This window comes from Aphelocoma coerulescens, chromosome 8 (assembly GCF_041296385.1).
Source record: "Aphelocoma coerulescens isolate FSJ_1873_10779 chromosome 8, UR_Acoe_1.0, whole genome shotgun sequence".
Classification (NCBI taxonomy): domain Eukaryota; kingdom Metazoa; phylum Chordata; class Aves; order Passeriformes; family Corvidae; genus Aphelocoma; species Aphelocoma coerulescens.
The window spans coordinates 22,050,640-22,073,022 of record NC_091022.1 but is presented as its reverse complement, the minus strand read 5'-3'; the positions used below and the strand labels follow the sequence as shown (position 1 = coordinate 22,073,022).

Sequence of the window (22,383 nt, the reverse complement as noted above, 5' to 3'; positions counted from 1 at the left end):
GGAGCAGCGGCGGGGCGATCCCGGGTCAGGGACGGGGCGGTCCGGGAGCAGGGGCGGGGCGGTCCCGGGTCAGGGACGGGGCGGTCCGGGAGCAGGGGCGGGGCGGTCCGGGAGCAGGGGCGGGGCGATCTCGGGTCAGGGACGGGCCGGCGAAGGAGGGACCAGGCGGGTGTTTGAATGGGGATGCGCGTTTATGGCGGGGCGGGGGCGGTCGCGGCTCCCCGCGGCTCCCAGTCGCTCATGAGCAGGTAGGACTGGTTGGCGATGTCGGTGCTGGACAGGCGGCCCCCAGCGTGCTCCGGCGGCGGGCCCGCCTCGCCCCGCGGACCGGGCAGCACCTCCAGCAGGCAGGGCAGGACGGCCTCCTCCGGCGGCTGCTTGTCCAAGGCGCTGGCCTGGGGGGACACGGAGTGGACGCGGTGGGGGCTGCCCTTCCAGCTGCCCCGGGGGGAGCTGAGCCGCCCTGCCCCAGCCCCTCACCTGGCCGTGCTTGCTGCTCTCCTGGAGGAAGTTGCCCAGAGCACGGTGCAGGTCAGGAACGGGCGGCCAGAGTTTCTGCTTCACGTTGCTGGTTACGGGGGAAGGGGCATCGAAGGTAACCCCAGGCGTCGGGTGCCCTGATCCCCCCGGGAAAGGTGCCCAGGCTTGGTGCTGGGCCTCCCCGCCTGCCCCCGGCACAGCCCTTTACCTGTAGAGGGAGGGGAAGGTGCACCGCAGCCCCAGGAGCATTGCTAAGAAGAGCAGCGGCACCACCGTAACACTGGGGATGAGCCAGCCTGTATCGGGGGAGGAACGCTGGAATTGTAGCCCTTCCCAGACCCACCAACGCCGAGCCCTTTACAGCCCTGCCACCGTCTGCCCGGTGCTCCCCATTTCCAGACTCTCCGTCTCCTGCTGTCAGCCGTGTGGCTCTCCTGGCCACAGCCTCCACCCCTGCCCCGTCCCTTACCTGCATCACCCATGGCATCAACCACAACAAGTTTGGACCAGGCGCTCCAGCTGCCCTGGTACCACGGCCCGCCCGGCCGGGCCCGCACCTGGGCGTGGTAGCGGGTGCCTGGCCGTAGGTCCAGGACTTCTCTCCTAGCTGCTCGTGGAACCTGGAGGACCTGTGGGGCAGAGCCGAGCTGGAGGCATGGCTGCTGTGAGGTGGCCGAGGAGCCAAGGGGAGGGTCTGGCTTGCCTGCCCCCATGCCTGGCATGTGTCAGCAGCAGAGGCGGGCAGGGCTGCTTGGGGTGTCCTGGCCAGGCCTTACCTTCCAGTCATGGCTGTTCTCCATGGCATAGCGGACCTGGTAGTCCAATTCCTCTGCCAGCACCTCCAGGGGGGGCAGCCACTGCAGGCTCAGCTGGCCCTGTGACACTGTTGCCTGCACAAGCTGTGGGGCATCTGTGAGCACTGTTGGTGTTGGGGACAGGCATGTGTCACTCCTGTGAAATGGGACGTGGGACACCATGTCCCCTGTGAGCCAGGCAAGGACTGTGGTGGCACTGGGACTCACCAGCCTGGTGCAGCCAGAAGGGCTCCTTGAAGTAGCTGAGTGTGGGCAGCATGTGGGTCCGGGTGACATTCACCAGGACGGAGATGGCACTGCCAGCCCTGGGATGGAAGGTGCAGGTGTGGGTGGCCTCTGTCCCCCTGCTCACCTCCTCGCACTGTTGCCATGCATCTTCCCTGTGGGAGAAGTGGCGAGCCAGTCAGTCCCACCAAAGCATTCCCACAGCCAGCATTCCTCCTGCACTTGCCCCGGAAAGCTACTGCTGCCTGAAGTCTGAGGTACAATGTGGCCAGGGAGGAGTGGTGAGGAGGTATGAGGTTGGTGGTGGTAGGGCAGGACAGAACAGGGCATGGGCAGGTGGCCCAGTGTGGGATATTGGGACACAGCAGGACCAGTGGTCCCTGGGATGTGCCTGCCCGAGTGCCATATGCCTGCCATGCCCCTTACCTTGTGCCAGCCCCACTTGGAGGTGGCCGGTAGAAGAGCTGGTGGGAGCTGTGGGGCTCTGCAGGGTCCCAGCTCCATTCGCAGCGCACATGCCGCAGGTCAGGAGTACTGCAGCACAGCCCGATGTCTCCTGGGCAGGCAAGAGCCAGGGAAGGAAGGGAGCTGCTTCCCCTTGGTTCCCCAAAACTTGGGTGTTGCACCTTGCCTACAACAGGACCCCACCCTCTGCAGCCCCAGGGTGCCTCCCTGCGGTTCCTGCCAGCACCCCTGCAGAGGGGATGGCTGCTCACCGGAGGAGTGGGGTGTCTCTGCAGCCACTGCCTGTGACCAGGGCCCCCAGATGCCATCCAGGGACGTGCCGTCGGGCTTGCTGCGCACCTGGATGTGGTACCTCATCCCTGGCAGCAGGCCCTGGAGGACCACCCAGGTGTTGGCTTGGACCAGCCTCTGTAGAGAGGAGCCAGGCTGAGGAGCAACTGCGGCCCACAAACCCCCCTGCCCGTCCCTGACCCCTCTATGTACCTGCCCCACTCCTGGGGAGGCTGCCCCGGCCCTGGGTGTGTGGGTGCTGACAGTTGACTGGATGGAGGGGTCACTGGGATTCAGTGTGGTGCTGCAGGACATCCCCGAGGAGCTGGCAGGGCAGCACTGCACCTCATAGAGGAAGAAGTTCGGGAAGTCAGCGAGTGGTGGCTGCCACGACACGCAGAGCTGCCCCGCAGCCCCAGCCCAGCGGGCCGTGATGTTTGCTGGGGGGGCAATGAGACCTGCAGGGAACATGCCAGGGTGTTTGCCCTCCCGCAGCAGCCCCGGTCTGGGCAATGCCTGGTCCTGCTGGGGGACACCTGGAGGTGCCCCCCAAGGCTGCCTCTGTGCCCAGCATGCAGGGCTCAGGGTGTTGCCACCCCCCGTGGCAGGCAGGGGGTCAGGGGACCCAGGTCCGGGGACTGTCCTGTTGTCACAAGGTATTGTCCAGTCAGAGGGACTCACCCACTGCATCCACACTGAGCTCCCGCCAATACTTGGTCTGGTTTGTGGTGGCATCCAGCACACGGAGGTGGAGCTGGGTGAAGAGCCGCACGTCCTGGCTGGGGAAGACGCAGACATGTCGCTTCCCACCAGCCCCGTAGTGCCACGTAGAGACCACACACGCTGTGGGCATACCCCTGAGGAATGGAGAGCGGGGTCTTGCAGCACCTCATGCCTGCCTCGGGCCAAGCTTGAGGAGAGGGGATGTGGGGCAAAGCACCGAGACCTCGGTGTCGCCATCTCCTTTCCTGTGCCACCATCCACTGCAGGGTGCCATCCCCATGGGACTGAGGGACAGCCAAGGCCCCAGCTGTGTAGCTCCCATGGGCTCTCCATCTCCCCTTGCAGCTAGGAGCTACTGGGATGGCACAGATTGCTGTGACACCCCGACCCTGCTGCTCTCTGTGCAGCAAGGAGGAGGTTGGGCTGTGTCCCCACCATCTCCTACCTGCTGTACCAGTAGTAGAAGTGGCACATCCCAGTTGTTGTCTCCTCCTTCTCGTTCCAGAAGCAGGTGAGGTCCTCAAAGGAGCGGGAGAAACAGAGGATGTCCTCGGACACACCTGCTAGCAGTGCAGCATCTGGGAAGAGTGTGGGCATGAAGGAGCCCCTGGGCACAAACCTGTCCCCATCCCACCTGCTTCCTCCCGCCCCATGCCTGCTGGCATCTGGGGCAGCCTGAGCATGGCTGGGGCACAGGTGCTCCCGACCAACTTGGCACACTGGGGAGGGACATGGCACAAATGCTGGCTGCTGGCTTGCACTGGGGCCCTGCCTGGTGCAGGGCTCCCCTCGGCCCCACCACGCCCCCCTCCTCAGTACACGAGGTCCTTGAGGACAAGCAAACATCCTGAAATAGCCCTGCGGTTCGGGGGGGTGCTCAGGGCCCAGCGATCAGGGGGAAGCACCCCTGCCCTGCTCATGCCGGAAGGTGTGCGGAAGTGAGATAAGGAGGAGCAGCACCCCAGGGAAAGGGTCTGGGGGCTGGTGTGGGGCCATGTGGTCCTGAACGGGGGGGTGGCCCAAACCCCTGCCCAGGGACTGTCCTGGGGGCCTGTGGGTTTCTCTGCCCCCTTCAGAAAACCATGCTCCTTGTCATTGCATGGACAAACTGGAGAATCACACCCTGCAGGATCTCCATGCAGAGCACTGGTGGCTCTGCTGACACATGGGTGTCTGCCCCTGTTGTCATGGAAGAGGGGACAGCCCCAAGATGCAGATGTGTGATGCACAGGGGTAGTCTTGCTGCCCCCAGGATTGCTTCAGCACTCCCTTCTCCCCCACTCCCTCTGCCCTCGGACCCTCTCCAGCCCTCTTCCTATTGTTCTTCCTACTGGGATTTGCTGCCTTCCCCAGGGGTTGCCCCCAGCTTTGGGACCCCACAAGCCCACTGCCAATGTCTGCTCCATTTGCTGTGTATCCATTCTCTGCTACACATCCACTGCACTGCCAGCTGAGCCCACCCTGGGTAAAGAACGGGCACAGTTCCCAAATGTCCTTGCCACCTTCTCGGTGTCCTTCTTCTTGCCCTGTCTCTTCTCTTGCCTGGATCCCCCCAGCCCTGTGTTTCCTTCTTCCCTCTGCCCACTGTCCCATCTCCCCCACTGCCCCCGCCCCCGTCCTTTCCTTTTTGTCCCCCATTACCCCACCCCATGCCTCATGCTGGCTCCATGACTTCACCCAGCTCCAAGCACCAGGAGATGAAGGGGCCAGGTCCCAGCAGCTCGGTGGCACAGGGGCCCATGGCATTGGTGGGAGGCCACCCTGGTCCTGTGGGCTACCAGAGCATCTTTGCTGAGCACAGGCCATTTCTTAGGAAGGGCAAATGCCCAATTCTGCAGCCCACAGCAGCCATGCTTGGGCAGTGCTGCCAAGCAAGTGGAGGGCTCAGGGCACAACGATTTTGCAGAGGCAATGGGCAGAAAGAGGATGAGCCCAACCCTGACCCTCTGCCTCCCTCCTAGTCCCACTGCCCCTATGGGGGTGACGCAAAATCTGCTCCCGAGCCTGTCCTAGCCAGAGACCTGGAGTAGGGCTGGAGACACAAGCAGGAGATCCACAGGCTTTTATTCAGTTAATGCTTTTTATGGTGTTACAGAAAGTTCTAAAGGAGCTAAAGAGGCTCTCAAAGAATGCATTGAGAAGCCTGAAATGAGACAGATGGGGAGTGGCTCTGGCAGGTGCAGTGAGCCAGACTGAGGCCAGCTATCAGCTAAGATGAGGGTGCCCGGCAGCACAGTAACATCATGGCAAGGCTGGTGTAGGAGCACTGGGGTCAGCCTGGAAGTGCCACTGCATTGCCCGTGGTGCAGAGCTGTGCCATCAGATGTTAAGTCTCACTCAAACCCTCATCAAGTCATCTGAGAACTTCTGATGAGTGGAGAGCCCCTCTGCTACCTGAGCAGGACTCGGAGCACCAGGCTGCCATCCCCAGGGACCACCCACAGGCTGCCAAACTCTGCTTGCAGAGAGCATGGATGTTCCTTCACTCCTAACATCACAGGGTGTCCTACAAGTGAGAAGAGCACTCCCTTGCTCACCCTGAACACTCCCCGCACACCCTCCTGGAATGTCCCCTTCCCAATCCTGTAGATTTTGGCTGCTGTGAGGTGCTCGCTGCCCACACCTGGCATTCTAGCTCCTCCCTGGCCCATCCTTTGGGGGAGAAAATAGCCCCAAGGACCTACCTTGGGATGTCACTGGCTCAGGGGCTGGTGGTGGGCTTTGGAGGCTGAGCAGGATGGCAGGGAGCAGTGAGAGCTGCCAGACCTGGCACAGGCAGGCTGCCATCCTGCAACCTGTGTGCCAGGGCCACACGTGCCGCACTTGGTCCTTGCCAGTGTCCTGGGAGCAGCTGCGGCTCCTCCGGGCGATACCTTTATCTGGGAAGTGGTGGCTGTGCAGCTCAGGAAGCCTGGCTGGGGGCTCCCCCCTCCCCACCACCAGTACTTCCCTGTGCCTGAAACCACTATGCCACAACCCCTCTGCTGCTGGCCGCAGCACCAAGAGAGACTGCTCCTATCAGATAGGGGGCATGTCCTGCCCTTGTGGCTACTGGCATGCTGGGAGGATGGGGTAGGAAGAAAAACAACCCCCAAGAAACCAGGGAGGCCCCTGTGTGGGACAGGACACGCTGTTTGGGCTGCTGTCACATGGGAACATGGGATATGGGACAGCTAATCTGTCTCCCTTGTGTCCTGTGCCGCCTGGCACTGGTGTACTGCAGGTCTGCTCTGCCAGCGGCACCGTCTCTGTGGCTGTGCTGGGAGCAGAGCTGCAGGCACAGGGGGCACTGGCAGAGCCCACAGAGGTGCTGGTGGTGGTGGTGCAGGAGCAGAGCCACCACAGTGAGGTCCCACAGTCATGCTCAACCTCATGCCAGTCCACCACCTCCGCTTGGTACCGGTGGCTGGAGGGTCTTCCACCCTGCCAGGGCACAGCACTGTTGCACAGCCCCGGGGGGCACCAGCCAGGGCACAAGGAGTCACTTGCACATGTGTCCACAGTGCACCAAGGCCAGCAGCTGGGGACAGCACCAGGGGCACTCAGGGGAGACAGGAGCAGCCAGCTCCCACTTGCCAGAGACAAATGTTGTCAAAAAAAGCAGAAAGACCTAGGTGTGAGTAGGACTGGTCACACTGCCCCAGACACAATTCCCAGCTAGGAGCAGAGGAGGTGCAGAGGCAGTGGCACATGTCAGGCTGTTTGTGAGGGCCAGTCCCCACCACTGGTTCACTGGGGACCTCAGGGATGGGGCAGAGAGGTTGCTCACTAACAGCTGCAGTTGTCACCAAAGAGCACTGGGGCCCAGAATATAAAATCAGAATGGTATTGACTGGGTTCAGAGACCTTCTGGGGATAAAAGACTCTTGCCCAGAAGGACAGTGCAAATGCCCTTGTCTCCAGCTGGGATACCAGGCTCTGCAGGAGCTGCTCTTGCCTCTTGTGGGACTGCAGAAGACGGATGGACAGGCAGCTGGATGGCATGTCCAGGGCTGAGCAAGCTGAAGCCAGCAGAGGTGAAGCCCCCCACTGTCAGGGTAACAAACAGCAGCAGTGCAGGTGGGGGACTGAAGCCTGGAACAGGAGCTGCTGCAGGAGGGTCAGCTCAGAGCCCAGTCGACCCTCGAGGGATGGGCACGTGAGGGTTACCCCGGCAGCACATGTTTGAGCAGGCTGGTCAAACACAGCCATCACTTTGCCAGATGTGGGAAGTTACCTGATGGCTCGGCACAGTGCTGGGAGGTGCCAGCTGGCCAGGGTGGGAAGGGTGTGGAGTTGCACAGCTCCACAGGACCCAGCTGGGGGAGCAGGACCATCCCTTTGAAGAGCAGGCAACCGAATGGAAGCTGCGGGAACAATTTTCAAGCATGCAAGAGGCAGCTGTGCAAAAGAAGGACATAGTCTGGTCTCAATATCCCTTTGGGGACAGGACCAAGTCTTAAATTGTTTCTGTGGGAAAGGATCCCAGCTGGATCCTAAGAAAACCCATCTCCATGGCAGGATGAGACCCGGGACTTGTCTGGGAATGCTGGGAGACTCCTGGGGATTATCAGAGGACCCCAATGGGAACAGGATTCCAAGGAGTGCCCACCACAGCAGCAGATCACTGGGCCCCCACATCCTGTTCCCCAGTGCTGTCAGTGGAGCAGGGCTGGGTCCCCACCAACACTCCTCTGGACCCGGCTGTTGCATGATCTTTATTGTCCGTAAGGCAGAGCTGACACCTCCGAAGGGCCACTGCAGAGCTGGAGGCTGTGCACAGCCAACACGGTCCCTTTGCACCTGCTGGTGTGGCCCCATGCCATGCCAGCAGCACTGCTCACAGTCCCCTGGCACCACCTCAGGCCCAGAGCACGCTGAGAGCTGCAGGGCGGGCTGCTGTTGTGTTGCTGCTTCCTCCTCTCGCCCCAAAGCTTGAGCATTTGTGTCCGTGGGCTTGGGCAGCACCCTGGCTCCCGAGGGAGGTCCCCTCCTGCCTGTTCTGCTGCAAGCACCCTGCTGCTGCTTGTCCTTGGGGGCCATCCCAGTGTGTCCGCAGCAGTGTGGGGCTGTCGGTGGCTGGCACCATGCCAGGGAGGGGATGGCACAGTCCTGCTGTGGGGAAGGTGCTCTTGGGGAGGGGCACCGGCATTTGGCTGCTTGGCCCTGGAGCGGGACGAGCAGCCCTGTGTCCCCAGAGCACTGTTCCAGCAGGCTGGGGCCAGCGTTGCCCCTCTGAGCGGTGCCAGCGCAGCCTCACGCTTCCTCGGCGGTGGCATCAATCCCTGCATAGGTGAAGTTCTCGAACAGGGCCATGTTCACGTAGGCCTGTGGGGAACCCCAGTTAGGAGCCAGTTGTGAGCATGTCCACACCTACGTCCCGTCCCCATTAGCATGCTCATGGGCACTGTGCCCTGTTGCCTCCCCACACCCAAGAAGTGATGCTGGGGTTAACCCCCACACATGGTTCTGCTGCTGGCTGTCCATCCTCGAGTCCAAGGGATGCTCGAGCATGTGGAAAAGCCCCGTGCCCCGTGGGCATCCCTCCCACTGAGCCGCTAGCACTCACCTTCCTGGCCTCTAGCATGCGGATGAGCTGCATGGAGATCTGGGCGAAGGGAGGGCGCTCGTAGGGGCGGTCGCGCCAGCACTGCCGCATCAGCTCGTACCTGGGGGCGGAGAGTCGCGGGCGGCTCAGGGCGCACAGGAGGAGAGGGGACAGAAAAGCTCTTGGAGGGAGATGGGGAAAGCAGGCGGGAAACTAAAGCCCAGGAAAGGTGTTTGGGGTGTGGGACCCCAGCCCATCCCTCAGCCACAATGCAGAGGCAACCAGGCAGAAGCTACTGAAAGTTGGTGTGAGCCCTGTGGGGCGGTGGGGTTGGCAGGACGTGGGTGCCACCATCAGCCGGGGCTCTGTAAGAGGCTCTGTCCACTTACACCTCATCGTCGCAGTTGCGCGGCTTCTCCATGCGGTATCCCTGGGGCAGCTTCTCGTAGAGCTCGGCGCACGTCATCCCGCAGTAAGGTGTCCCCCCTACAGCCAGAGACACGCGGGGGCTGAGGAGGTGACAGTCCCTAGGGTGTTCCCCCGGGGCTCCAGGATAACCAGACCTATAGGGGCCTGAGTGAAGGCAGGGGAGAGAGAAGAGCCTTACCCAAGCTGACAATCTCCCAGAGCAGGACACCGAATGACCACCTGAAAGGGGAGGAGCTGAGGCTGTGACAGAGTGCCCAGCTGTGCCCCGCTGATGGGCACAGTGCAAAGCCCAGGGTGGAACAGGCATTCAGAGGCTGGGCAGAGCCAGCAGCTCCCCAGGGAGATGCACCAGCATCAGCTCCTGCCCTTGCAGCACCCAGAGCAACACCCTTGCCTCTCTGACTGTGCCAGAGAGGGGTGGAGGGGCCACAGCCATGCCCCAGCCCAGTGCCCTCGCCTGCAGGACTTACACATCACTCTTGGTGGTGTACACGCTGTAGTTAAGGGACTCAATGGCCATCCAGCGAACCGGCAAACGGCCCTGGGAAAAAGGAGAGCCACCATCAGGGCTGGGGGCTGCCCCCTGGGTGGAAGACAGCTGTGATCCAGCCAGTCCCGCCGTGGTGGGTTGGTCACACTGATGGTGGGCATCCTGCCCACCACATTGCTGCAGGCCCCATGGAGATGTTTCACTCCTGCCTCACCATTGTCTTCTTCACATAGACCTCCTCCCCTCTGGAGAGGCCAAAGTCAGCAATTTTGGAGGCCAGATTTTCTCCCACCAGGATGTTTCTTGCTGCCAGGTCCCTGTGAATGAACTGAAAGGGAAGAGCAGTTAGCAGGAGCCACGCACTGCCTCCTGCTGGCCCCAGGGACCTCATGACCCAATGGGTAACCCCCAGGGGAAGGGTAATCTGAGGGGCTTGCTGGGATGTACCTGCTTCTCACTCAGGTACTGCATCCCCTTGGCCACGTCTGAAGCAAACTGGAGGAGCTGCTGGGATGTGAGGGTGGAGGCAGTGCCGTGCTCCTTGGCAAAGGCTGGGTCTGTCTCCAAGACTCGGCTTTTGCGGAGGAAGTCGAGGAGGTTTCCATATGGAGCATACTCAATGGCGATGTACAGGTAGCCTGGGGGCAGGAGGAGGTTGGGCTATTGGGGTTCTCCCCAGCAAAAAGGAATACACAGCTGGGCAGAGGCTGTGGGGCTGGGGAGAGGGTAGAATGGGACAGCCTCACCCTTGTTCTCGCAGGCACCCAGCAAGTTGATGATGTTGGGGTGATGGCCCAGTTTGCAGAGCACCTCCAGCTCCCCAGCAAAGTCCCGATGGTCATTCTCTGAAGCAAACTCTGGAAACAAAGAAGGGATGGACACCTCAGGCCTACAACAAGGGCCTTTGCTTCTCTGCAAATGACTCCTGATGCTCCCCAGCACAAGCATGGCCCAGGACACAGCTGCAGCCCTCAGCCCACCCTGCCTGCCTCCCCCAGCACTCACCTTTCAGCATCTTGATGGCCGCATTCATTTTCAGACCGTCCTTTTTTATCATGGCCCTGATTACCTGCCCGAAGTTGCCCTCCCCAATCATGTCCTCAAACTTGATGTCTTCCCACTCCAGGATGGGATAGCTGAGGGGCTCCGGCTGTGGCTTGGGCCGGCGTGTCAGGGTCAGGGTCCCTGAGTTGAACTGTAGGATGGTCTCTTCCCCCTGGCAGATGGGAGCAGGTGAGGTTAGAGGCACCGGGCACCTCTCTGCCCATGCGGCAGTCCCAGCAGGACAGGAGTCATGGGCAAGGGCGGGCTCCGCACCCTCTCCGTGTGGAAGTGAGGTCTGGCTGCATCCGGACTGGAGGCTATGGAACGTGACCTGGATCGGGCTGGGACGTGGGGAGCAGGGGACACGGTCCTGGTGGGGCAGGCGGCACTCACCGAGCCAGACTGGTACGTAAAGGTGCGGCGCCGGTGGAAAAAATTCTTCTTGATGAGGAAAAGCGCCAGGAGAGCAAAGAGGATGGTGAAGCAAGTGACGGACACAGAGCCAACAATGGCCAAGAGCAGCTGCTGGTCTGTTCCCGCCTGCTCAGTGCTCTGGCTGCCCAGGCTGGGCGGCACGCTCAGCGCTCCTGCCAAAAGGAGGGATGCAGGGTTGTGGTCCATGGTCGAGCCCTGCCCAGCCCGCACTAGTGGCCAAGCACCATGACAGCAGCCCTCTCCCAGCACCCAGGCCCCCAGTGAAGATACCATAACCATGTCCGAGGTCCCGGTGCCACAGTGGCACAGAGGGGAAGGTGTCACAGCCCAGCTCCTGACACTGAACTACTGGTTTCTGGACCTCCAACCAGCTTTGGGCCAAGCCATTATCTCCTCCCATGCTGGCTCAGCTCTGCTCCTCTGGCCCCTCAATTCACATTCCCCTCTGGCCAAGGCAGTGCCACCCTGTAGGTGCCATGCTGTCATCATGCCACGCCTGCCCCTTTAGGACTAGGAGGAACAGGTTTTCTTAAGACACCAAAGTGTTTTGGTCTTGGGCTGCTGCTTCAGAGCCACTGTCACCCCAATCATTTTTTGCTGACCCAGAATCTGAGCCCAAGCTGCAGCAGAGTTGTGAGCCCCTTGCCTGCTGGGACACCCCTCTCACCATCCCCAAGGGTCTTGGCTTTCACAGGCTGGCTCCATTCCCCTGGGACATGGGAGTTGGCACGGACACGAAACTGGTAGCTGGTGCTGGCGTTGAGGCCCCCAACGATCTTGGTGGTCTCGGCGCCGCTGTCGGTGTCGATCCACTGGGGTTCACTGGTGCCCCCCAGCTGCTGCAGCTCCACAATGTACTTGGTGATCCCCCCATTGGGGTACTCAGGCACTTGCCAGGAGAGCCTGACAGCGGTGTCGGACACGGGCTCTGCTGAGAGCAACTGCGGGGAGGAGGGCCCTGGGATAGAGAGGGGAGAGTGTCAGTCCCGGGACGGGGCTCCTGGTGCTGCAGGGGCTCAGTGCTGCTGTGAGGACTGGACCCTGTGGCAATGGCAACCAGAGCCAGGCCAGCTTTGAGGGACCTCCAGGGACCCCTGGCCCCTGCTTGGAGGAGGTGGAGCTGCTCTCCATGTACCACAGTGAAGCAGGACTGTACCCCCAAATGTTCCCAGCCACAGAGAACATCTGAGGTCTAAATGCCTGTGTACTAACTCATGTGACATTTTATTTCTTCAGGCCTCCCGCACACACTGAGTTCCCACCACCCTCTCCTGCTTGCCCACATCCCTAACCCCAAATCCCCAAATCATACAAAGCTCTTACAAGCAGAGAGAAGAGGAAACCTCTCATCCCTCAAGCCTGATGTCTACCAGTCCTCTCAATGTGTACAGGCTGGTGCCAAGCCTCCCCAAAGGCCTCGTGCATGCCTTTCCCCTTGGTTGTCAGAAAGCTTGGTCAGGCTGGTGCTCCAACTCCCCATGGTCTTCCACCTACTTCAGGGGTTGTGTGTGTGTGTGTGTGTGTGCCCACAGGTGGGACTGCAGGGCTCCCCAGGCCCTAGTGACCACCCAGCAAACTACCTGGCAGCAGGGTTAAAGCAAACCAAAGGGAAATATTTTTTTTATGCAGAGTATAATTATATCAGGAACTTGTTGCTACAGGATATTGTAAAGGCTGCAAGTATAGACAAGTCTATCAGGGTTTGGGCAAGGGTACAGAGAACAGATCTGTTTGTGAGCAGATCTGTTTGTGATGGCCTGAATGTTATATTCAGCTTAGGATGTTTCTCAGCTGCTTGGTGCTGGAGGCTTCAGGGTCTAGTGAGGAAAGGAGGGCACATTCTCCCCAAAAAGCTGTTCATGTTCTATCAGAGATGGGATACAGGAGCCGCAGGACCTGGGGATGGCTGCTGTTACAATTATAACTGATTTATCATTGTAATTCCCTGTTATAGTTCCCTGGGTTCTGCTGGACCCACCTTTGCTGTTGATCATGACCTTATAGGGGTCAGAGGGCGGCCCCAGGCTGGTGCAGTGGTACACCAGCACCTCCAGCCTGTACTCTTTGTTAAACTCCAAGTCCCCGATGCGGGCAGAGAGCACAGAGATGGACGTGATGTTTTTCTCAGATACCAACTGCCTTGCAGAGTCAAAGAGGTGGACAATGAACCCATGTGCTGGCTCATGGTTACTTGGCAACTTCCAGTTGACATGAAGCATGTTTTTGTCTTCTATGGACCAGCCTTCAATCACAGGCTTGACTGTGGGCTCTGCAAAAAAAAAGGCAGCAAAGCCTCACAGCGCATCAGCCATGAGACTTTGCAGGCTCTGTGCTGTGCAGGGTCAGAGTCAGGATGGGGGAGATGGAGTCTCACCAAGGCAGTCGGTCACCATGATGGCTTCAGGCCCTTTTCTGCCCTCCCCACCAGCCCCTGGCCGGCTCAGCTGCACCTTGACGATGTAGGCGGTCACTGGCCGGAGGTTCATGAGGGTGATGTTCTCGCTGTTGTCGACTGTTGGCCAAGAGGACACGTCAAAACCATGCCCATGATCCACAGTCTGCCCTGCCACCAGCACCCTCCTCGTCACTGTGGGGGGCCTGGTGTGGAGACATCTGCCCACCCCAGACCTCACCCTCCCACGCAGGTCCCAACTGCGCCCTCCAGCCCTGCAGACACATACCCACAATGGATGACCAGGCTGAATTGTCATCCTTGGGCTTGTAGAAGAGCTTGATGGAGGTGATGGGTCCATCACCAGAGAAGTAGTCCACAGGCGACACCACAAGCTGACGACTCTGCTTGGCCAACAGCCGGGGGGCCCTCAAGGGCACTGGTGGCACTTGGGGGGAAGAAGGGAATGACACTGGTGGGACTGGGAGCAACAAGGAGCAGAGCATGGATACATCTGCCACCTCTTGGCTCATTCCAGCTTTGTCAGGAGAGTCTTTTATAATCACCCAAACCTGTCAGCTGGCACTGCAGCCCATGATGGGAGGCACCCAGCCTGGGGCAGGGGTGGTATTGCCACACCATGCTGGCAGCCTCCCCCAGCAAGCCTGGCTTGTCCTGATTATGCCACCGCACTTTCCTCACCTCGGATATTGACTTTGACTTTCCGGCTGTCCTGGCCCCCAGTTGTGGAGACCCGGCACTCCCAGAGACCCGTGTCCGCCTTCGTCAGGTGCCGCGCCTCGAACTCGCAGGTGATCTGCTTCGGCTCGATGATGGTTTTGATGAGCTGTGGCACAGAGGGTGCTGTCAGCCTCTACACTCAGCCCCTGGCTCAGCCCCCCTGTCAGTTTGAAGCTGCCCAGCAGCTCCAGGTACTCTTGAGGGAGCTGGCAACATGGAGATGGTGGTGGGGCAAGGGCACGGAATACGACCTTGAGCACAGTGCCGTCAGCCTTGCGCAGCTCCACCCTGTCACTGGTGGGCAGTGGGTTGCCAATGGCCACGCAGCTGATGATGGGTTCTGAGCCCAGGTTGAACTCCAGCTCTGAGGCCAGTTGGATGATCTGGGGGAACCGGTCTGGTACACAGAAATCAACATTAGGGCTGACCCTGCTCCTCCCCAGGCACAAGAAAGCCTGGCACCTTTCCTTGGACCCAGCTGCATCAGACTGTGGTGCCAAGGGGAAGGTGATGGATGCTATGGTCCAGCCCTGATCCCACCCCACCTGCTGGGCTCAGCAACACTCTCAGCACAGATAATGCTGGGATGCCAGACCAGATGTTGCCTTTGCAGTGTCCTGGTTTCCACAGACTTGGAGGCTATTTCTGCAGGCAAGGGGTCCTGCTGAACCAGCTGGTGAGACTGATAGCCAATGGCCCTCCCAGTCACCAGTGAGGAAGTAGCCAGCGCCCACTTGAGGGTGGGGGATGGAAACCCGTCACAGCCCTGTGCCAGTCTCACCTGACTTCTCACAGTGCTGCCCATGCCAGCCTGCAGGGCAGACGCAGCCACTGAAGCGGTTACAGCTGCCTCCGTTTTGGCAGGTGCACCCCAGGGCACAGTCAGGGCCATAGAATCCTGGGGGACAGGCTGTGGGAAGAGGAGAGCTCGCTGCTACCCCTGGCCATGGCACAGGACCATGGAGACAGAGACAGCAAGCAGCTGATGCAGGCAGCAGTATTGCTCAGCCTGTGCCAACCCTCAGACTGGGAGAGGTTTGCACAGGTGCTGCTGCAGAGCAGCCAGGCCCTGGAGGAAGCCCAGGCTGGGAGGGAGAGCTGATGGATACCCATGTCCGTGTACCTTGGTCGCAGCGGGAGCCACTCCAGCCTGAGGCGCAGGAGCAGCCATAGGGGTCGAGCAGGCAGAAGCTCAGCCCCCGGCAGCCCTGGGCTCTCTGGCACGTCTCCTGGCAGTTGCGGCCAAACTGGCCTTCCTGGCAGGCTGGAAAAAGAATCATGGTCTGCCCTCACCCATCATTCATCCACGCACTGCTTGTGCATGGCACAGAGCTGGCTCGGGTGCCCCAAGTCCTGGATCACCACTTGGAGGGACTTGGGACCCATGTGGGTGGTCCAGCCCTGGCCTGGAAACAGAGGGCACTGCGGATGGGGAGGTGCTGGGGATGAACATGCTATTTCTTGACACAGTGCTCAGTTCTGGGGGTGCAAGAGAGCCCCCACAGATGCCCTGGGCACAGCACCCAGTGCTGGGCGGGTGGAACTCACCTCTCTCACAGCGGGTGCCCATGAACCCTGGAGGGCAGATGCATTCACCAACATGGTCATGGCAGATGCCGCCATTCAGGCAGTCGGGACAGTCCTTCTCACAGGATGGTCCCCACTTCTTTGCAGGGCAGGCTGCAGAGAGAGCAGAGGGGGCCAGAGTGCCACCTGCCACAGGGCAGGGTACAGCTGGCTGTCCCCAGCCCCCAGGCAGTCAGGGCCCTGCTCACCTCTCACGATGAGGCGGTAGAAGGCACTCCACAGAGGGCTGTCCCCCATGAACGTGGCACTGTAGACACCGTTTTCACTGACACTGACATTGGGGAGTGTCAGGATGACGTGGTCATCCTGCACCTCGCCCCGGTCCGTGGTCTGGTAGTAGGTGCCTGCAAGGGGACAGAGGGTTATCTGTGACCTCCCGTGCCCCCAGGGCCAGCACCAGGCCCTGTGCCTGCTCTTGGAACTACTTGCCATTTCTTTTCCACATAACATCTGTCTCCTTCCTCTTGAGGATCCTGGCAGAGAAGGTGGCCGCCTCGGCAACATTCACAGACTGTGTGGCCTTCACCGGGAAGAGGTGGGCTGTGGAGGAGAAGGAGGAGGAATAGGCTTCACAGCAGTCACCCCTGAGGGCACTCACACCCGAGGATAGTGTGACACCCTCAGACCAACCACACCAGGACACACCCTGGCACAGCCCAGCACCCATGAGACCCACCCATGGAGTCTCTCAGCTCCATGCTGGACCCAGGACCCCCCAAGCCTCTGCACGGACAGGGCTCCCTTTCTGGCCCCTTCAGCCCCTTCAGGCAGACACCAAAGAATGGAATTTGGCACCCTGCCCTCTGACCAGCCCACCATCTGCACAGGATGCTGGTGGCAGTAGTCTCGGGAGGTCACATCTGGAACAAGTGTGCATGGTGCACCCTGCCTGCTGCCAGCTGGGGAGGTGTGGAGTGCTGCAGGCAGGGACAGTGGAGCAGGTGAGGGGAATTAAGTGTGCAGGAGGCTGCACTCCAGCCCCCAGGACCAGCAGCCCAGTCATGGCTGTTTCCCTGATTCCCCAGGTGCTGCAGCAATGAACTCCTGGAGTATTAATATAAGTCAGCCAGACCCCAGCCTGAGCACAAATGGGTCTATAAATACCTTAAGGCCTGGGAAACCAAGCCCTGGGTGTGCCAGGACAGACACAAAGGAGGACACAGGCGGCTGCTGGCTTTCAGAGCCTGGCAGTACTCCAGCTTCCACACAATAAAAGGAGCCACACCGGGTTGCAGCTAAAACACATCCAGCCCTGTGTCCTGCCCCTCTGAGGCCAAGGACCAGGAGGAAGAAGCCCAAGCCACAGACGCCCAGGGAAGGGCACCGGAGGTCACACTTCGCAGTAATTTCCCAGAATCGCCTCCCCACCTATCCCTCTAGCTGGGATCTCTCTTCCTTGGACTTTGCAGCCCCAGTGGAGGGCTCACAGATATGGCCCTCATTCTGTCTCACTCCACCTCACTCCCTGGAATGAGAACCGACAGTTCCCCGGGACCCCAAACACAACACTTCGCATTTGTGCACACTGATTTACCTGTCACTCCACCACTGCAGCCCTCCCAGACTGCATCTCTCCCCTCTCTGTCACTCCATAGTGCATCCATCATTCCCCAGGCAGCTCGGGGACAGCAGCCAGCACAGCTGCTTGTTCAGCTCTTTGTACCCAAGTCGGTGACACAGGTCCATGGTGCCATGCCAGTAGGAACTCCCTCGTGTGACAAGGACCACTGCTATTCCTGCTTTCCCTTCTTTTAGTCAGTTATTTACCCATGCAGAGATCTCTCCTGCCACCCCCTGGGTGCAAAGTTTCTCTCAAAGAACTTTTGAAAGGGAGTTTTCCCAGTTTTCTTCAGGAATCTGAGTGGACAATGTCTTCCATAACATCCTCACTGCTTTGGTCTTCCACGGCATACTCACTGCTGCTGCCTCCGAGACTCCCACAAACAAAGCTGCCTCTTTCTCAGGGACCACATAACCACAAATTCTGCTCTTTATTACAGTTTCTGCTAATTTTCTGGTTTCTGAGTTTTCAGGCCTGTAACTCCCTACCCAGAAGCTTTTAGGAAAGTCTGGTGTCCCACGGGCAGCAACACAGCCTTGCTCACGGCATGCCCAGCCTGGCAGTGCTGCGCTGCTCCGTTCTGCTGCTTACCACCTGTCTCCTGCTATCAACACTGGCATTTCTCCCAACTTTTCTGTTGTGCACATGGATGCAAAAAAAAAAAAAAAATTGTTTTCTGTAGTTGTTTTTCTGAGTGTCTTTCTGCTCTGGATAGTGTAAAAAATAGTTTACCAACAGATTTAAATACTTCTGAAAGTACTCCTCAGGACCTCTTTGGGTTGCTTTACTTTGTTTTTTAAGCAATGCTTCCAAAATTTATCAAACTTCCTAAGTTCTTCCCCATGCATGACCTTTTGGGAGCTGCCAGCTTTCCTCTAACAGCATTCCCCACCCACTGTTTCATCGCCCTGGCCTGCTTTGGTGTGCTCTCAGGCTAAACAGGAGAGAATACACACACCAAGCCCCCCCAGTGGGTTCTGTATCCAGCCCTCCTGCAAACATGTAATTTTTTTGCTTACTTTTTCCTTTATTTTCTTAACTTCTCCTCTAAACAGAGCAATGGCAGCTTCTTTGGAACTTGTGAAAGAGACACCTTTTTGGCACTTGTAATTCCCACAGGGGCTTGAACCCAGGCACTGACCAGCTCCTCCACAGCACTATTTTGGCCTGGGTAAGTGGACCCAGGATTGGGGGCTGGCTGAGAACACCCCACCATGGGAAACACTGTCCCAAGGATGGAGCCCCAGAGCCATCACCTCCATCCACGATTTATAAACAAGGACACCTGGGGGTACAGAAACCTCTCTGTGCTCCTCACCCCCTGCTGGTGGTCGTGCCTCCCACACCGTCTCCATTTGCCTCTGCTCCATTCCCTCAGTGCTGCCCTGCTTGCTCAGACCACCCAGCTCCATTTCCAATAGGACCACTGCCATTCTTCAGCTTGAGCCTCTTTACAAGGACACAGGCTGAGCCCTGCTCCCTGGGGGATGCTTGGGCCCCACCAGCAGCCTCTGTGCCCCAGCTTGGAGACACTCGAGCTCCCTGCTGAAGCTGTGTCTTAATACAGGCAGGGAAATTTGTATCCCCTCCTTTTCTCAGCAAAAAGTCAACTGTTTTAGGTAGACTTTCTAAAAAAGAGCTAAAAAGCATCCTGAGGCAAACATCACAGAAAATTTCACTCCTAATAATTTTGCAAAGTCTCAAGCAGAGGGAGGGGAAGTCAGGGGGGCAGTGTGGGAGAGGGCTGCCCCAAGTGGTAGCCCTACTGCTGGTCAGCCCAGGGAGGCCCTTTCAATTTTTATGGCCCAAAATAGGAGTGGGAGAGCCCAGCACTGCTCTTGGCTACAGGGCAGCCTGGCAGTGCCTCTCAGCAAGTCCCACTGCTGTAGCAGCAATGTGCTGCCCTGGGATGGTGTTTGTCCAGCACCCGGGGAGGTTGCCAAAGATCTGCCCCAGAACTACCTCCTCCCCTTGAGCCTTTGGTGGGAGCACGGGCTGGCACAGCTCCGAAGGGCTGCCCCCTGCTCTGGTTAATGATTTCCAGACCCCACAACCCAAGGGCACTCAACTTCCTCTTGGACCTTGCCCTTCCGCCAGTCACCATTACAAACCCAGATGGCTCCTCCATGGGGCTCAGCCATGCTCCTCCAGCTGAACATCCCTTCCATCTCCCTTCCATCTCCACCCCACTGGTGCTGGTGGAACCCAAACCTAGCCTATGGGTCACCACTGCCCCCCCACCACCCCGGTTGGTGCTGGGATTGTGAAGCACAAGGTGGGCAGATCCCCCGTGCACCTGGCTGGCAGGCAGGGGCCTCCTGCTGCCCCCAAAAGCCACTCACCATTGTGGCTGTTGTGCACATAGACCACCTGGGCCTGCTCGGTCGGGGTGCGCCCCAAGCAGTAGAGGATCCCCACCAGGTCGGCCTTGGAGAAGCCCCTGGCCTGGACTTGGTTGCTGCGGTTGCGGTAGTTTTGGAAGCCCATTTTGGGGTGTGTCATCACGATCTTGTTCTCCCGCTCGATCTGCAGGTAGCTCACGTCACGCTCCCCCACGACGCAGGAGAGGAAGAAGTCGGAGTGGGACAGGCTCTGCACGTTGGCGATCAGGGTGATGTCCAGGATGGCCCCTGGGGTGGGGGAGCATGAGGGTGCATCACAGATGGGCAAGAGCATGGCCACACCAGCCCTGCCTCAGGGCCAGATCCTGTCACTCAGATGTCTCCCCCTTTCCAGGACATTTTTTCTACCCTCAGTCCAGCAGGCACAGCCAGTGCAAAGCGAGGTGCATTGCAGCCCCTTTGGGATGACACAATGGGCATTTCTGCTCTCTTTTTGGAGACCCCAGCTGAATCAGCTCCCCAGCATGAGCCAAGCATGCATCAGAACGAGGGTCTCAGGGTGCCTCTTCTCCCATTTCGGGGAGAGGCAGCCAGGGGCCTCTGAGGGCTCCAAATGGCTGATCACAAAGGGATATTTCCTCCCTCCCAACCCTGCCCCGATGGCGCCACTGAGCTTCCACAGCTTCCTCGTCCCACCAAGCCACCCTGAGGCAGGGGCTGCTCACTTGGGGCAGATGAAAAGGGGCGATTTACCTGCCAGATGTGGGAAGAGAAGTAGAAGATAAACCTGGAGTCCCATGTCCTCGGAGCTTGTTCCAAATCTGGCAGAGGTCAGAAAATCCCCGGCATTTCCTGGCTACAGAGATCAGAGCTGGAGGCTGTGGCTGCCTAGGAGCTCCACGTGAGCGGAGGCTCAGGACCCCTGCTCCCTGCCCGTGCCCCCCATCTCTTCTCCATGCTGCTGCTTGACTGCCAGGGCAGCTGGGATCACCTCCTCTGGTGCATAGGCTGGGCACAGAAAGAGAGATGCCCTCGTTCCTGCTGGTTCAGTGGCCAGCCAGCTGCTCAGGAGCAGGGTTTGCTGGCCAGGGGGCCACTGGGGTCCCCCGTCTGGCAGCAGCTCCTCCAGGAAAAGTCACCCACCCACCCCTCCAGGGCTAGGGCTGCGTGCTCAGGGTTCCCTGAGCCATGCTAAGCCCCTAGCCCAGGCAGGAGGTGTCCCGACCCTGCTTTTTGTCCAAGGTTCAGAGTGCCTCATGCCCCAGCCCGCCCGGGCGGTGGCATCCCCATCCCCTCGGTGCAGCCCCGTGGCTGGCGGCTGTGGGAAGGGCTCTCTGGAGCAGGGAAAGGAAAGGGGCCAAGGGGCCGTGGCTGGCGGCGGCGGCGGAGCCAAATCCTGTTTCCCATGCGGCGTTTCCTGCTCTCCACCCATTGTTTGGAGACGGCCCTGACTCCAGGAGCCGTCGGGAGCAGCCCTGCACAGGCTGTCCCCTGGGGAGCAGCATGCGGCGAGGCTGAGGCCGTGCACACCTCGCGACACCTCAGCCTCCCGCCACCACGAGCCGGGGTGCGAGGCATGGCCCACCCGGGCTCCGTGTTGTGCCAGGGCCTGACTCATCCTGCAGTGGCCCATCGTGGGGACACTGTCTGGGTTGAAAGGGGCTGAGTGGGAGCACAAGCAGGGTGGCAACAAGCTGCCCAGCCCACATGGGAGGGTGGCCACTGCCCAGGGAGAAAACTCTCCGTGTTGTGGTAAACGTGTTTGAGGGGAAGTGGAAGCAGGAGAAAGCCTGGCTTTCCCTGAGCACTTTCCCATGCCCAGTGCTGTCCAAGGCATGGCGTTGCTACAACCCAACCTCAGAGGGTCTCATACCCAGCATCCCAGGGAGGTTGTGCCAGCCACCAGCAGGCTCCAGGCTCTTTGCCTGGCAAAAAAAAATGTTCCCCAGGAAATCATCATAAGCTTCACACACCAAACCTCACACTGCCTCACAAATCAAACTGTTCCCATGTGAAAGCCAGGGCTGCCAGGGAGTGAGTCTCATGTTTTGATGTGTCCTGAGCCCATGCTGTATCCGGCCAAAAATCTAAAGCACACATGGAGAGGAAAGGGAAATCCATTCATCATTTCCGACTATTTACAGAGTGCTCTGGGGCCGCGCGGTGCCCATGGCATGCTGAGGGAGGGATGGCAGTGAGCAGAGGCTTCCACAGTGCAGCTACCCGGCTACCCCACGGCAGGAGGGGTGGAGAGGATCTGAAGAAGGTGGGCACCAGGTGCAGCTGCCCCCATTTGCCTGGAAAACGAAGCTGGTTGTAGAGGCCAGTCAGGCTCAGAACTGTTAATTGCTATCATGTGCTTACATGTGCAACTTGTTCTGTGCTCCCCTGGCAGCTGTGGGCGAGCACATCACACAGAGCCTGAGTTACAGTGCACCCTGAAATGTCCTCTTTCAGGAGGATCCATTTGGGGATGGGACTATTTACACAGAATTTTTGCAGAATGGGAGTCATATGCACCAGGCCATACCCAGGAGATCTCAGGGATCCATTGAGGAATCTGACCTAATGTGATTTGTCTGCTTGTGTTTTTTCTAGAAGCACCTGGATAAGAGCTGTGCTGTCTATCTGTGCAGTTTCCTTTGGCTGGAGGTAGGGTAGGAAACATTTCTGGGGAGTTTTGTGGGGATGCTCAACCAGGACTTTACAGCTCCGGTTAAACCTTATCTGTCTCCAGAGGAGGCACCAGAGAGATAGGTACAGCTGAGCACAGCTGAAGCAGCTCCCCACACTTGCTCTTCTGCAATGTGGAAACCTCCAGCTGCCCAATCCACAGGACATTCCAAGCACCTGAATA

At 59.3% G+C, this 22,383-nt stretch overlaps 2 protein-coding genes across 5 annotated transcripts; both read right to left on the bottom strand.

Annotated features, from left to right (window-relative positions):
- Positions 1–191: 191 nt before the first annotated feature.
- MPL (MPL proto-oncogene, thrombopoietin receptor) lies at positions 192–5,986 on the bottom strand. The gene is made up of 12 exons (XM_069023130.1): positions 5,663–5,986; positions 3,433–3,556; positions 2,937–3,112; positions 2,469–2,713; positions 2,237–2,393; positions 1,947–2,076; positions 1,503–1,675; positions 1,257–1,399; positions 882–1,109; positions 689–795; positions 481–568; positions 192–395 (listed from the first exon to the last, which is right to left on the bottom strand). Exons 1-12 carry the CDS (start codon positions 5,763–5,765, stop codon positions 192–194), a joined length of 1,878 nt encoding a protein of 625 aa, XP_068879231.1. The 5' UTR covers positions 5,766–5,986.
- Positions 5,987–7,656: 1,670 nt separating this feature from the next.
- Positions 7,657–20,879, bottom strand: TIE1 (tyrosine kinase with immunoglobulin like and EGF like domains 1). Of its 4 annotated transcripts, none has more exons than XM_069023126.1 (23): positions 20,280–20,879; positions 19,527–19,814; positions 16,053–16,163; positions 15,812–15,967; positions 15,585–15,716; positions 15,160–15,300; positions 14,818–14,946; positions 14,288–14,433; positions 13,998–14,142; positions 13,585–13,743; positions 13,278–13,415; positions 12,882–13,172; positions 11,550–11,861; positions 10,742–11,055; positions 10,430–10,640; positions 10,171–10,281; positions 9,872–10,062; positions 9,639–9,752; positions 9,405–9,475; positions 9,113–9,153; positions 8,895–8,991; positions 8,527–8,626; positions 7,657–8,285 (listed from the first exon to the last, which is right to left on the bottom strand). In XM_069023126.1, exons 1-23 carry the CDS (start codon positions 20,323–20,325, stop codon positions 8,214–8,216), a joined length of 3,516 nt encoding a protein of 1,171 aa, XP_068879227.1. In that variant the 5' UTR covers positions 20,326–20,879; the 3' UTR covers positions 7,657–8,213. The 4 variants fall into 4 exon arrangements, with proteins under 4 accessions (XP_068879227.1, XP_068879229.1, XP_068879228.1 ...); XM_069023128.1 differs by having other exon boundaries at positions 10,862–11,055; positions 20,280–20,878; XM_069023127.1 differs by having other exon boundaries at positions 11,571–11,861; positions 20,280–20,878.
- Positions 20,880–22,383: the final 1,504 nt, after the last annotated feature.

Bases quoted from the DNA above. Each gene is read 5' to 3' on its own strand.
- MPL (XM_069023130.1), bottom strand. From the start codon at position 5,765: ATGGCAGCCTGCCTGTGCCAGGTCTGGCAGCTCTCACTGCTCCCTGCC. The intron at 2,714-2,936 runs GTGAGTCCCTCT...TGTTCCCTGCAG, and splicing joins GCTCAGTGTGGATGCAGTGG to GTCTCATTGCCCCCCCAGCA. The intron at 1,676-1,946 runs GTAAGGGGCATG...CTTCTCCCACAG, and splicing joins CCAAGTGGGGCTGGCACAAG to GGAAGATGCATGGCAACAGT.
- TIE1 (XM_069023126.1), bottom strand. From the start codon at position 20,325: ATGGGACTCCAGGTTTATCTTCTACTTCTCTTCCCACATCTGGCAG. The intron at 15,301-15,584 runs GTGAGTTCCACC...TTCTTTTTCCAG, and splicing joins GGGCACCCGCTGTGAGAGAG to CCTGCCAGGAAGGCCAGTTT. The intron at 9,753-9,871 runs GTACATCCCAGC...CTTCCCTTTCAG, and splicing joins AGTACCTGAGTGAGAAGCAG to TTCATTCACAGGGACCTGGC.